General features: G+C 34.9%; 1 protein-coding gene across 5 annotated transcripts in view; it reads left to right on the forward strand.

The window, feature by feature from the left end:
- The window catches only part of RALYL (RALY RNA binding protein like), a 376618-nt gene that overhangs the window by 267487 nt on the left and 96114 nt on the right, over positions 1 to 13017 (forward strand). The window contains exon 1 of one of the 5 annotated variants that reach the window (XM_053989359.1): positions 162 to 595. The exons of the other annotated variants lie outside the window; for them this stretch is intronic. Within the exon in view, the coding sequence (XP_053845334.1) occupies positions 559 to 595 (37 nt within the window). The 5' untranslated portion in view covers positions 162 to 558. Of the gene's footprint in view, positions 1 to 161; positions 596 to 13017 lie in introns of those variants that run through there. 5 annotated transcript variants of the gene reach the window in all.

The raw sequence follows: 13017 nt of genomic DNA on the forward strand, positions 1-13017 counted from the left end.
TAATCTATTCATGAGCTCAAACATCCAGTCAGGATTTAATTGATCAACATGTGTTTATTTTCTTTTAAGAGTAATTTGAAAATGTAATTGAAATTTGAAAATGTAACCCAAAATATTTTAACATACTCATATGCATAATTCTAAGACCTCTCAATGGAAAGTTAGTTTTTGTTAGTTTGAGGTCATTTATACAATTTTGATTATGTCAGGGCTTTCTCAAGGAATCTTGATTTCAGACCATTGCATAGCATATTACCCCACTTTTTCTGATTACATGATTCTATCTGTGTTCTGGATTTTTATTAGTTAGTATCAAAAACATTTGAAAAAAAAGTATGAAAATAAATATGTTTTGTCTCTGAGCCTTGTAATAGAGAAAATAGCTAGAGCCAGTAGCAGCTCCCCTGGATTTTAGGAGAATGGTATTACCCTGCCTTTCTCCGAGAGATTGCTGGTTACCTTCTGTCAGTGAGCAACTGTCTCACTGCAAAGCAGGAGCACGATCTCTTTTGTCTGTGATCAAGGCAATTATTTCTTAGAAAGTGGAATTTCTTCACAATGACTATGTACAAGAGCAAACGCAGAAACCAAAGATGTAAGTAAATTATAGTTTTTTAATATTATTACAGAGGAGGGCAAATAAATCTCCAGTTGCATAGAAAACCATGTTTTACTTTACCCTGCTTTGCTTGAATTATACCAGGAAAACCAATTATCCCACTGTTTCTCTGTATTAGGTGCAGGAAAGAGCTTTAAAATGAAAAAAAAAAAAAAAAAAAAAAGAAGCTCACTTGTTACCATGGAAACCCTCAGAAAGTGATTGCTTGATGGCATCAACAAAGAAACAAAGATCAAATATAAGTTTAGTTCAGAAGAGCATCCTTTATTCAGGGCTTAATGAGTGGCTAACGGTAACCTTTGATTTGATGAGGCTGACATGCTTTCCCTGGTGGACTTTTTTGTGTGGTTTGCATTAAGAAGCCAGTGATAGCAGAACTTTAAGGGCAGTTATTTTATTTTCCTATGTCACAACTTTCAGAATTAACTAGTTTGCTAGCAGGGGGGCAGAGAATCTTGCATGCATCTCTGCTGTGCATTTACAACACTCCAGCCCTGAAGATTCACTGGCTTCTAAATGCATGACTTTCCAGTCAAGCACCTCTTTGACTTTTTAAATTGCTATGGCATCAGATGGGGGAATTTCAGTATCAATATTGCCTCCTCTGGAAGCTTATGGAACAGGTGACTGAGGCAAGTGAAAATGTGCTGTGGATCAGGTCATGAAGTATTTGCTGCTCTAAGAAAATCTAGTAAAAGGCTGAGTTATGAATAGAGAGCATGTCAGAAGCTGTGAAAAAAAAGACATTCCTCTAAGAAAAATGCCTTATATACACTGTGGTTTTGGGGAGAGGGCAGGAGGGGAGGAATACTGAATTCAAAACCAGATAAGTTTGGACTTCATTTGGACAGGAGCATTGTTAGGGTTCAGGGACATATATACAGCTGTATCACTGACCTCAGTTTCTGGTCCTTGTAGATTAATCAGTGTAGCTGTCCTTCAGTTTGTCTTGCTCAAAAGAAATGGATGTACTGCATGTAGAAAGTTCAGCAGGATAGATTTCTGCTAAAATCTCTGCAACAGAAATCAATCATCTGCATCACATTCAACAAGACAAAATATCATCAATTTTGTTCCCATAGCAGCAATAGAAGAAAATTATTTATATACAGGCAAATTATGATTAATCTTTTTAATGTATTAATTGCTGTTACCATTATTATGTAAACCAGGAGCTCTTTCTATAACCAGCTGCATTCTTGAAATTACTCCTGTCCAAGCCTGTTTAGAGTGTACAATAAAAAAAATTGTGCTGGTGTAGATGAGTTTCAAGGGGTTTTTGTTGCAAGAATACAGTAATTCATTAAAATGGCACAGGATGCTTCTAAGAATGCTTTTTTTAAGAGAACCTTGCTTTCACCCCTGTTGACCCCAAGGAAAATCTGTGATTTGTCCAGAGGCAAAAAAAAAAAAAAACAATGAAACATGATCAGAATTCATGCTCTAATTATGAGGGTGGATGTTGCAATGTTTTCTGTTTTAAAGCTGTCTTCAGTTTTAAGATCCAAATCTAGAAAATATCTCAATATTATATACATATGACATAAATTACATATATAGGCATATATATTATACATACATAGGTACCAGTACTGTATACATGGATGCTTCATTAATACCTTAGCTAATTAGTAACTGAAATAACCCTAACATACAAAAAATATCGAGTAATTTTGATAATGCTCCTGTTTATATCATTCAAAGGCTTTTTGAAGGATAGATTTCATCTAAGCAATTTTTATTCTGAAATATAAGGGATCATGGTAGCAGCTGAATGAAACAGTAGGTAGGTACTACATTTTCTGTGCATTTCTGGTGCCCCTTAATAAGACAGAAGAAAAGATGTTGAGTATATAATTTCCAATATATGTGGGGTAAACCTTGGGATCTATACCTCCTCACTATCTCTCGCTACCTCTCACTGCCACACTTGAACTTGTGGCATAAAATGAAAGTGAACTTTGTGGCTTTTTCCTATTCACTGAAATCTGTTTCTGGATTTCATACACTCCTCAGAGCATTATAACCATTGCTTTCCAATCCCCTTTTTTTTAATGTTTTAAAAAAGGTGTAAATGCATTCTGTACTTAATTCAAAAGCACGTCAAATTAGAGAGGAGGATAGAAAACATAGAGACATGATGGCATTTTTCTAATGCAAAATAGAAGTAATCTCCATATCCAATTTCTATTTCAGGTAAAAAACTGTTGCTAGAGGAATACATGCAAAAAAAAAAGTGTTTACCTACCTGTCTGTAAGAATGGGATGAAGGTTTCCTATACATATTTTCAGCTACAATGTAATACATAAATCTTCTAAATTCTAAGCTAATCTTAATGTTTTTCTTTCCTTGTAAATTTGAGTTAGATTGTAGAAAAGTGGTGCTTATATTAAACACTTAGCATATTTGATTTATTCCATTAACATTGTAACTTGTGGGGATTAAAATTAACTATCACAACTAATTGTAAAACTTGTCTCACTAATTAAACAAAATTCAGATTAAGGCTATTTCTGCATGATTATGTGTACCTACCTACAAACAAATACACATTTCTCTGCACAAGCAGATGATAAGATGGTTGATCCTTCAGGATGCTTGATTTAGGATGTTATCTAGGCGATAGGCTGGTTTCTCATTTCATTGCATGGGCACAATGGCTGAGTGAGGGGAAACCACCATAGTCAACACAGTCTTGTTACTGGGCACTGGTAAATGTGTGGTGGTAGAGCTTTTCTGAAATAAAATCTTGGAATCTTAGACTGTCTTACTTTGGGGCTGCTGGGGAGGATGGTCAGGAAAAGTATTGCAGTAGGCTGCAGTGCAGGTGTGGGTTTTCTGCATGGTAGCCATCCACAGTCACACTTTCTGGAGATGCCATGCCTCCAGGCTTCCTCTCACAAAATGAGCAGCAGGCATTCCATTTTTCACTACAGTCTTTCTTGTAACCTTCACAGGAAGGCTATTACATGAATCAAGGAAGGCTACCTGAAGAAAATAATATTGGAAAAAACTTACTTACCTATTAAGAAATTCTCATTATTCTTATTTATTGGTGGTTTGTGTAGCTTGACAAGGTAAATCACCACAACCTTGTGAAGGGCTCTGCATGAAAAGATGATCCTTAATATTTCTTTGGTCCGTAAATTTGACTCAGAAGAAATGTAAGTGGAGAGTAGTGGCTAGTGTGGCAAGCAGATGTCCCCAGATTTTGGGGAAGGTGTGCACCACAGGAGCAGCACCTGGGAAGAAATGGCAGAGTGCTGCCAGAGAGATGCCAGTGCTGCCAGAGTGCTGAACTGGGGATTGGAAAGGTAAAGCAAGGATGGAGAAATTAAGGGGAAAAAAATAGAACTTATCTCTTGCTTTCTTCAGCTTCTTGTTTTCAGTGTATCATGGGGCCTCTCACACACATCAGCAATAACAGTCAGAGCACAATGGCAGCTGGGGCAAAGATCAGTTACTTTTGAATATTGAGAACCCTTGATAAAGTCAACAGCTACCATACATGCATCCACAGATACTGTCCCTTTCCAGGGTGTTGGAAATTGAATTCCCAGACTTGTCCATTCCAATATGAAGAATCCTGGCAACATCAAATGTCCCTGAAATTGTGCTCCAAATGCATTAATGACCTCTGCCATGGCTTGATGACCATGTAATGTCCACAGGTGCTACCTGATGTATGTTTTTGAAGAATCCATGTCTTGCTGAAGAAAGAGTTTTGTGTATACTGATAAAGATGAGAAATTCTGTGAAATTCCAGTTTGAAGAAATATTTTGTCCTATCTGAATTCTTTAGTCTATTGCATTGTCCAGTATATTTTCTTTCATTGAGAAGGTCCCACTTGCAAATCTTTTTATCATGGATTTACTGTCTTATCTTCTTTGTCAGCCCTTACAGATAGAAGAATCACTTTCAGGCTTAAAGAACTGAGTTGGCGTCTATTGAGTCATGCTATATTACAGTGTGATCAGCCCATGATTACTTCCATCTTCTTTTTGCCTCTTAGGGCAGTAAAGAGGCCTCAGTACTGAGGCTGTTGCTGCTCAAGGAAAACAGCAGCCTTTAATATAGTGTGTGCTAGGAGGTAAAGTGACTGGAAAACCAAATCTCATTGGGGAAAACAAGTGTAGTTACTGACCCAGATACATCTAAGAAAACTCTGCCTCTCTCCTTAAAACATCAGAGACCTAGACAACAAGGGAATTTCTCTTCAGCATGGTATTGAGACAGCTTTCTTCATGTAAAGCTATCCTGGAATAGCCTCAGGATATTCCTGCTGCTGCATACTTTTTGAGGAAGTAGAGTTCAACACAATTAAGTGTATCAGTAATAAGGCTGAGCAAGAAGAAACACATGATCTGCAGGAATACAAATATCTTTGAATATTCACATTACATGGATAAAATCTTTATACAAATAAAAAATACAATTGCAACTCAATAAGTCAGGGGCTTCAGGGTTAGAATAATTCTTGTAGCTTTGATGGGAGCTCATGGTGAGCTGAGAGGGTTGGCTTATTTGAAATTATTCATGCTCATTATTCCCATGTTACTAAGCAGTAAAACTGAAGACATATGTCCCTGACTGAAGCATGTTGTCTAAATGAACTACAATTTTTTCTTTGACACTTTTTCAAGTATTTGTGTAAACTTCTAAAGCAGACTTTTTTTTTCTGCTTCTAGACAGTACAAATAAATAAAAGATATTGAAAGAAAACCGTTTCAAAATGCATCTTTTGAGAGATAGTAGTCTGACCGAACTCAATTTGCCAAACTTACATGATGCTTCCAACTGCTTGGCAGGAGTCTGCCTCAGGAAGAAGAGTAGAATTTTTGTCCCTGTAGAGGAAATGCTGAAAGTGTGAAGAAAACCTTTACAAATCAAAAGCTTATAATCTGCCTTGAAAAGGAATAAACAATGTAGGTATAGATTCAGAAGTGCTTTAAAATAATTGTCTGGGAGCAGAAGTCAGAACAGCAGAAATGCAAGTGGAGAACATAACAAAGAAATTCAGCCAGCCACCTCAGTCTTATGGAGGAGGAATCTGGGGCAGTAAAAAAGCTTAATAATAACTTTGACTTCATTAAAAGATTATGGTTTAAATGTTTGGGGGGGTTCCTTTCTTTTGCATAATTTAGTAGAATAGTGGCAATATACAACAATTCAACAAAAAGGAAAATTTGGAAAGCTAGGGATCTCATAGAAAGCTAGGGAAAGCTATGCATCTCATAGAAATGCATATGTATTATTAAGGATCATAAAAAGATTATTATTAAAAAGTATGAACATATGCAAATAATGTAATTTGGATTATGTGATTTGAAGTGCATTAGGGGAATTAGCAATTAATGTGCCACACCATTGAACGTTTATGTTTGAAAGGTCATTGAAAATTAAGAAAGTATCAAAAATATATGTGTACTACTGGTTTTCATGCACAAATAAAATTCCAGCCTGCACAGGCTGGAACTAAATGCTGCTATGTTCATCAACAATACAATTTCTCATTAGTAAAACAGCACTCACTGTGTGCTAGTGGGTCTGCTACAAGGAGTCAGATTTTAAAATTTTTATGACTGCACTGCAGTAAAGACCAGACATCTGGGAAAACCAATAAAAAGTTTTTTTTTAAATTGAACAGTATTAAAATAAGAATCATTAGATTGAAGATAATCATAGTCTGAAGTAATCTATATTGAAAGACAATTCTGGTTGTTAACTTGAGCAAATAGAAGTCTGGTTGTTAGAACCTAAATTTATATTACTGCAGGCTGATTTATGATATAAATTTTCTGAGTGTAATCAGTCATAAAATACTAAAGGAATTTGCAATTTGTCCTCTCCATCATTTAGATTTTGAATACAGATTGCTCATCTATTTTCTATAGTCTCTTTTAAAGAATTACTATTACTGATTGCAAAGTACTTACTCAAATCCTAGAGTTTGTTTGCAAGTTGAAAAGAGTATTATTGTAATAGAATGTCTAAAACCTACAAAACTCTGGAAATCTTGAAGGAACTACAGCCTTCCTCTATTAAGAACTCTATACACTGCTGTAGCATTGCTACCTACCTGCCTACTCAGAAAAAGGGGGAAAATCCTTGAGAGGTTCAGAACATAGAGAATCTGTTCTCCTAAGGGAAAATCTGCTGCTACTTATTTTAGTATAAAGTTCTGAATTTTTTTTAAAAACAAAAGAATTTAATGACTGCATATTTGAGCAGTAGAAATCCTGATTTTAAGAACAAATCCTTTTTTCTGTTTTCATAGCTGATCCATTTTTTTCATATTGTATTTAATTTACTTTCTCTGTAGGAGCAGCACAGAAAAGAAAACTTCCATCTGACCTCCAGTACAGGTCTTAACATCAGACAAAACCTGTGTCTCTACCTCTTTTGATAACCAAAACTATTGACATGATGAAAATCCCGGTCTTTCTGAGAGATTCAACCTTTTTTCAATAAATGAATGAAATTTTTAGTACAAATTAAATATGAAAATGAAAAAAAAAACAACTTCATATTTCAGTGACATACCTCCAGCTTGGACCAGTCATAAGACCAAGCACAGTACATGTCTGGTGACACCCACGGAATGAAAAATATCATGAAGTTTTAATAAGCATCTTTCAAGTACCTCAAAATATTAACCAAAATTTGATAAATCATTAAAGGTATATTTACTGGTTGTGAAGTATCAGCCAAGACCTAAATGATGCATAAAGTCCATCATTTTTTAGCAGTTATATTTTTGAGATTCACCAACAGTAAAACCCAGATACATTTCTGGAGGTTACTTTTGAAACATTCCCCCTCCTTCCTCTTTGCACTTCCCCAAAGGGACAGAGATCTCAGATACATTAAAATGACATTACAATGAAGACTGTGAGCACAAAAGACCAATATTTAGCCTCTAGCTCCTACGTAAGCATTCCATGTCTCATTTTTACTTTTGAAAAGTTATAGTTTTGGCCATAAATTTCTATTTTTCTCTGTTCCAGATAATTTCTTCTTTTTAATTTTTTCAATTTTTAGTTCATTAAACATTCTGAAAAATAGGCTGCATTGTCAGTTTGTGTCATAGATTATGATTATAGATTTTTCTGTCCCTGTCTCTGTCCCTGTAAATAAGATAGCATCTCTTCCACATTGCCCTTTCCAGAAGACAGCAGCAATCTAGAATCTATTTTAATTTCCCGCAAAATAAAGTTTGCCAAGGGCTACTTTTCACAATAAATAAATAGAGAAATAAGGAATACATATTGTATTTTAAGCCTTCTTTTGACCCTGGTGAGTTAGAAACTGCCTTACAAAATCATCCCAGTGTAATTCTTCAAATACAACACCCATTGTCCTCCAAATTGCTGGTGTCTGTCTTATTAATAGTGTCTGAAGACAATTCTATTGCTGATTATGGTTCACCTCCAGGTCTGTCATAAAGCTTGATCTTAGAATGACATTCTAGCCTTGTTTTACTGCTTGCATTCAGATATTATTTACTTAGGACTCACTGAAGGTTTAGCACAGCTACTTACAACACTTTGATTTTGCCATATTTTTATTGTGTACTGGAAGGGCAACATGTGCTGTTAGCAGAGGGCTGAAAACTACTGCCAGAAAGTCTCAGAAATAAGAAGTCTTGTTTATTATTTTGAAAATGATCTTTCAATTTTCATGGAATCATGGAATGATTTGGGATGGATAGAACCTTTAAGATCATCTGGTTCTGACCTGTCCCTCCCACAGTCAGGGATGCTTTCCACTGGATCAGGTTGCTCAGAGACCCATCCAACTTAGCCTTGAACCATCTTTCTTTTAAACATGCAGTCTATAATTAAAAAAAAAAAAAAAAAAAAATTGGATCGAGAGTGGTAGGGTAAGGGAGGTACCATCCTGCTTGCCCTCAGTGGCTGAACTAAAAACCAAAGAAAATCTCAGTGGCTTAATACTGGTCACTTGTAAAATAGGATGCCTGACCTGAGAAATAGAAATATATGCTATGATTTCATTTCAGATACTTGATTTGATGAGCCTTTCCATAGAGTATAGTTTTATATTTTCAATTTAAGATATTTGTTAAGGATTAAGCCTTAAAAAGAGGGACTCATGCTGGTATGGGTCTAGTTTTAACACACTTTTCCTAACTCCAATACTTCTTAAAATTAATTTTTTTTCAATCATTAAGAAATGTTTGTCTACAAATCACTTTCATGAGAGCAGAAAATCTGTTGAACTTTCAGCACTGTCCTTACATCCTTGGTACTCCGAGATCAGCTTTTTAGAAAGATGCTTCTACAGTACATATATATATATATATATATATATATATATATAAGTAGTCTGGGATGTGCCACACATGCTACATTGCACTTGACAGTGACCAGGCAATAGATTTTCCACAAGTAAGAAATAAAGCATTTTTTTTAACTAGGTTCATTAGTGAGTACCCAGAGGCAGGCAATGAGTAGATTACATATAGCTACAAGTGCCCTCCTCTAACAGTTTGAGACCAATCATGAAATTATTTGAATTTTTTTATATATCTCAGATATAAACACTTCGGAGCATCTTTGCAGAAATTATTGTATATGTCAGAGATAATTTGCAAATCTTGACTATCACACAAAAGCTGTTGTTAACGCTCCTGTTCAAAATGAGCCTCTTAGGGTTCTTTTTAATATCTGTCAAAAAGAAAATATTTTGCTGCTATTCACACATATTTTGCTTATACTTATGAAAGAACCCCCAAAAAAGTGGAAAATTAAATATTTCTAGTTTAAAAAGTATTAATATAGTGGTTTTATGATCCAAGTCCTATATGTGAGAATAATCCCTTATGTGATTAATTGAAAATTCTTTTTGTCCAGATTGATATTGCTGTAGCAATGCTAGGAACATTTTGAAAGTAAACACAAAACCTTTTAGATTTCCTTTTTATTAGATGTGTTTTCAGCAGGATATATTAAGAAATATTGGAAGGACAATATCTCATGAAGTGCAGGGTCATTTGGATGGACCTGCCTATAAATACTGCTTGAATTTCCTTACTGCAAATGTTTGTGCAGTCACTGTGAAATCTGATTTCATTCTTCCTCTTCCAAAAAATACATGTGCATGTACATTTACATCTTTTTTTTCACCTTTTCCTGAATATATATACGAATTATTGCATTAACCAAGACTGCTTATTATAATTCAGTTTCAAAATATTTGAAAGCCCTGCATAAAATGTGCTACTAGTTATGTTGGAGAACATGTTTACATTTAAACTTAAAACCTGCTTCCACAGAATATACTGTACATATTCAAACAAAAGAGATCTGCTACAGAATTATCTATATTTTGCTAACTGGTCAGTTACTCTCCAGAGATCCCATTAGCTCAAATAGGCATCCTGAAGCATGTAAAGCGTCTAATAAAAATTTTGCTTGCTAAAGAAGTTGTAGGTATACAAATAGAAATGCAGACCTATGGTTGGGGCGGAGAAAAAAACTACACATATAATTTGCCCTTATTTTCTGAAAAAAAGCTATTCTGTGAATAGTCAGGTTACATGTAAGTGACATGCATTAAAAGCCATGGCTGCCTGCGCAACTTGGGACATGTATCTGAGACCAGAAAAGAGGAAGTTCAGTGAATATTTTCCAACTAACCCCTATTAAAAGTCCATTCAGCAATTGGGATTTTACCTGCATTTTTTACCTCTGAGTATCTCCTCCAAGCATTCTTTGTTTTATTTTTTATGGAAGTTTTGGTCATGCAATACTGAAATCAATGGCAACCTTCACATTGACTGACATAGCATTGAATCAAGGCTTATTGCTTAGAAAAGAGTGACAATTATGTTGTCCTTCATACTGCAGTCACAGAAGACAGCCATGTAACGTGCCCTAGGAGCCTTTCTTCTGGGATTTAACTCTGATTTGAAAGAATGTCTTACAAGTGAATGTCTTTTTATGCTGTTTTTTCAGCTGCTTTTTTTTCTGTTGAAACTGCCATTAAAGTGTTCAATCTACCAAAATTTCCTGTAGTTTTTGGCTGAGAAAAATTAATACAAACACAAAGCTATTGAAGTTTGGAGTTATTGGAAACATAAATGTTGCACCATCAAAATGTACTTTAGTCTTGCAAGGAATCTCATTTTCCTACCTGTGACTTTTTTAAGTGCAGATCTACTTTGTATGTAAACAATCTTCCAGCTTATTATTGTTCATATATGTACATACAAATACACATTGAGCCAGAATTTAAACTCATTTCTGAAGTCATTTCTCCATAGACTGTTGGTTAGCTAAGCATATCATTGTCTCACCCAGCTCCATACTTAAGTCCTCCTCTGTGGAGAGTAGAGTTTAGTAATGGATAGAAGTGACAATGTGACTGGAGTTCTGTCAATCAAGGATTTGGGATACTGGAAAGAAAACAAATATGTCTTGTGCTCAAAAGCACACCTGGATCCTTTAATTTAGGCCATGTAACTATCTTGTCATCCATAGCAGCAGAGGACAAGTTGCATTTATACAGTTTGCAGTCAACTTTAATTACAAAAGAGAATTATTGAATTAGTGTATTATGAGACACACCATTTTAGGCAACCCTTGGAAAATTATTTAGTCAGACCTTAAGAACGGACTCTACATGAGATTGACACTTTTTAACAGGCATAGATTGTTGTTGGGCATTAACTGTATCTTCAGAGATCTGTCTGCCACTTTGGTCTCTCTTCACCCTAGAGAGGAAAAGAAACTGCAAGATAGTTTTGTATGTCTTGTATCAGACAGGCAGCAGTAAAACTTGTGTATGTATTTTCAGTCTCTCCTTTTTGAAAAACCACCAGCTGAATCAGTTTAAAATATATTTAGTACAGGAAAAAGAAATGTTGGGTTCTGTTTTTAACAATGACATATTTGGCTGTGCTTCAAGCAAATGCAAATTAAGCAGTCAATTTATAAACCCTGCCATAAGTGGGTTTTTTTAAGGGAAGCTACAATGCATTTGGAATACACTCACACTGCTTACTATTATACTGTAAATTTTCTAGTCATAAATTACTCAGAAATATTAGGATATTAATGTTTTTTAACACTTCATATGCCAGTGCATGATGCTCTGGGGTCTAGAAAATAAGAGATAAGAAAAAAATGGTTTATGATAGAGTTTGTGTCTGCACTGAAGTTCAAAGGATTTAATACCAACCAATCAAGGTGAAAGTTTTAAAAAATAATATTTACTGGCCTTTTGATGAAGAGCCAAATGGTACTAGTGATCTTTCCATTTAATGCTGTCATGATAGAGTCAGTGTTTGAAGGATTTGACCAATGATGAATGAAAGTTATACAAACTAGAGAAATTCTTGTGATGTTGTTGCTAACTGGCTAAAAAATAACACCAACAATAATAATAAAGCTCACTGAAAGGGTCTACAGAGAGGCACACGGTTGTAGGCTATATAAACAAAATATTGTCTGATGCTGTGATCTCTGAGTTTGAATATAAACGCTTAATGATAAAAAGTTCATTATAGAAAAAGATGATCAAAGACTCAGAATCTCACATCCCTCCCTTTCAATTGCATCATTCACAACTTTTCTATGCCTCCAGTAAAATTTAAGGCATGTATCTCAAATATGCTTTTATTTTACTCTCTTAGTAACAACCTGTTTCTATTTATACTAGAAACCAACCATTTGCCACTTGAAAGCAACAATTTGTCACTTATTTCTTCAAAACTACCCTGCATAATTAAATGTCATTTGAACTTTTATGCATTCATTTATGTTTCATAATCTGCTTCTTGCAATAAGCAGCATATGTAAGGAAAAGGAGAGAATGGAGAAAAAGGAAGAAGATGGAGCTCAGTTCCATGCTGTACTGAAAGCATTGTGCTACTGTGGGTAGAAGTTTGCATTCTGGAGAAGTAACAGTTCCCTTCTTGATTCTGTAAAAAAAAAAAAGTTGAATTCAGTCTTGGAAAAAGAAACAGCATCCCGTTTTTTCTCCTTGGAAGAAGATTACACACTTGAAGCACTATCAATGTCCTCCCTGAGAGGATTTGAGATTAATTTAATTAATTTCCCCAGTGGAACAGTTTGAAAGCTATGTCAGTAATTCAGGTGATATTTGTAATATTTATAAGACCTAAGAAAGTTGTATTCTGAAAGAATTTTTTAATTATGGACCATAACTTCATCTGTTTTTTTCCTGATGTGCAATCAACCTGCTATTTGTCATGCCCTTAATTTTATGGCATGTTAAGCTGATACATAGTTTTAAATAAAGTGTGTCTAATTAATATTCCTTTATTTCATCATGGGCTACTCCTTCTGGCACCTTTCTTTTTTATGAGTGCAATAATATTGTTCCAGTTTGGTACATAACAAGCTTTTTTAT

Source organism: Vidua macroura, chromosome 1 (assembly GCF_024509145.1).
Source record: "Vidua macroura isolate BioBank_ID:100142 chromosome 1, ASM2450914v1, whole genome shotgun sequence".
Taxonomy (NCBI): Eukaryota; Metazoa; Chordata; class Aves; order Passeriformes; family Viduidae; genus Vidua; species Vidua macroura.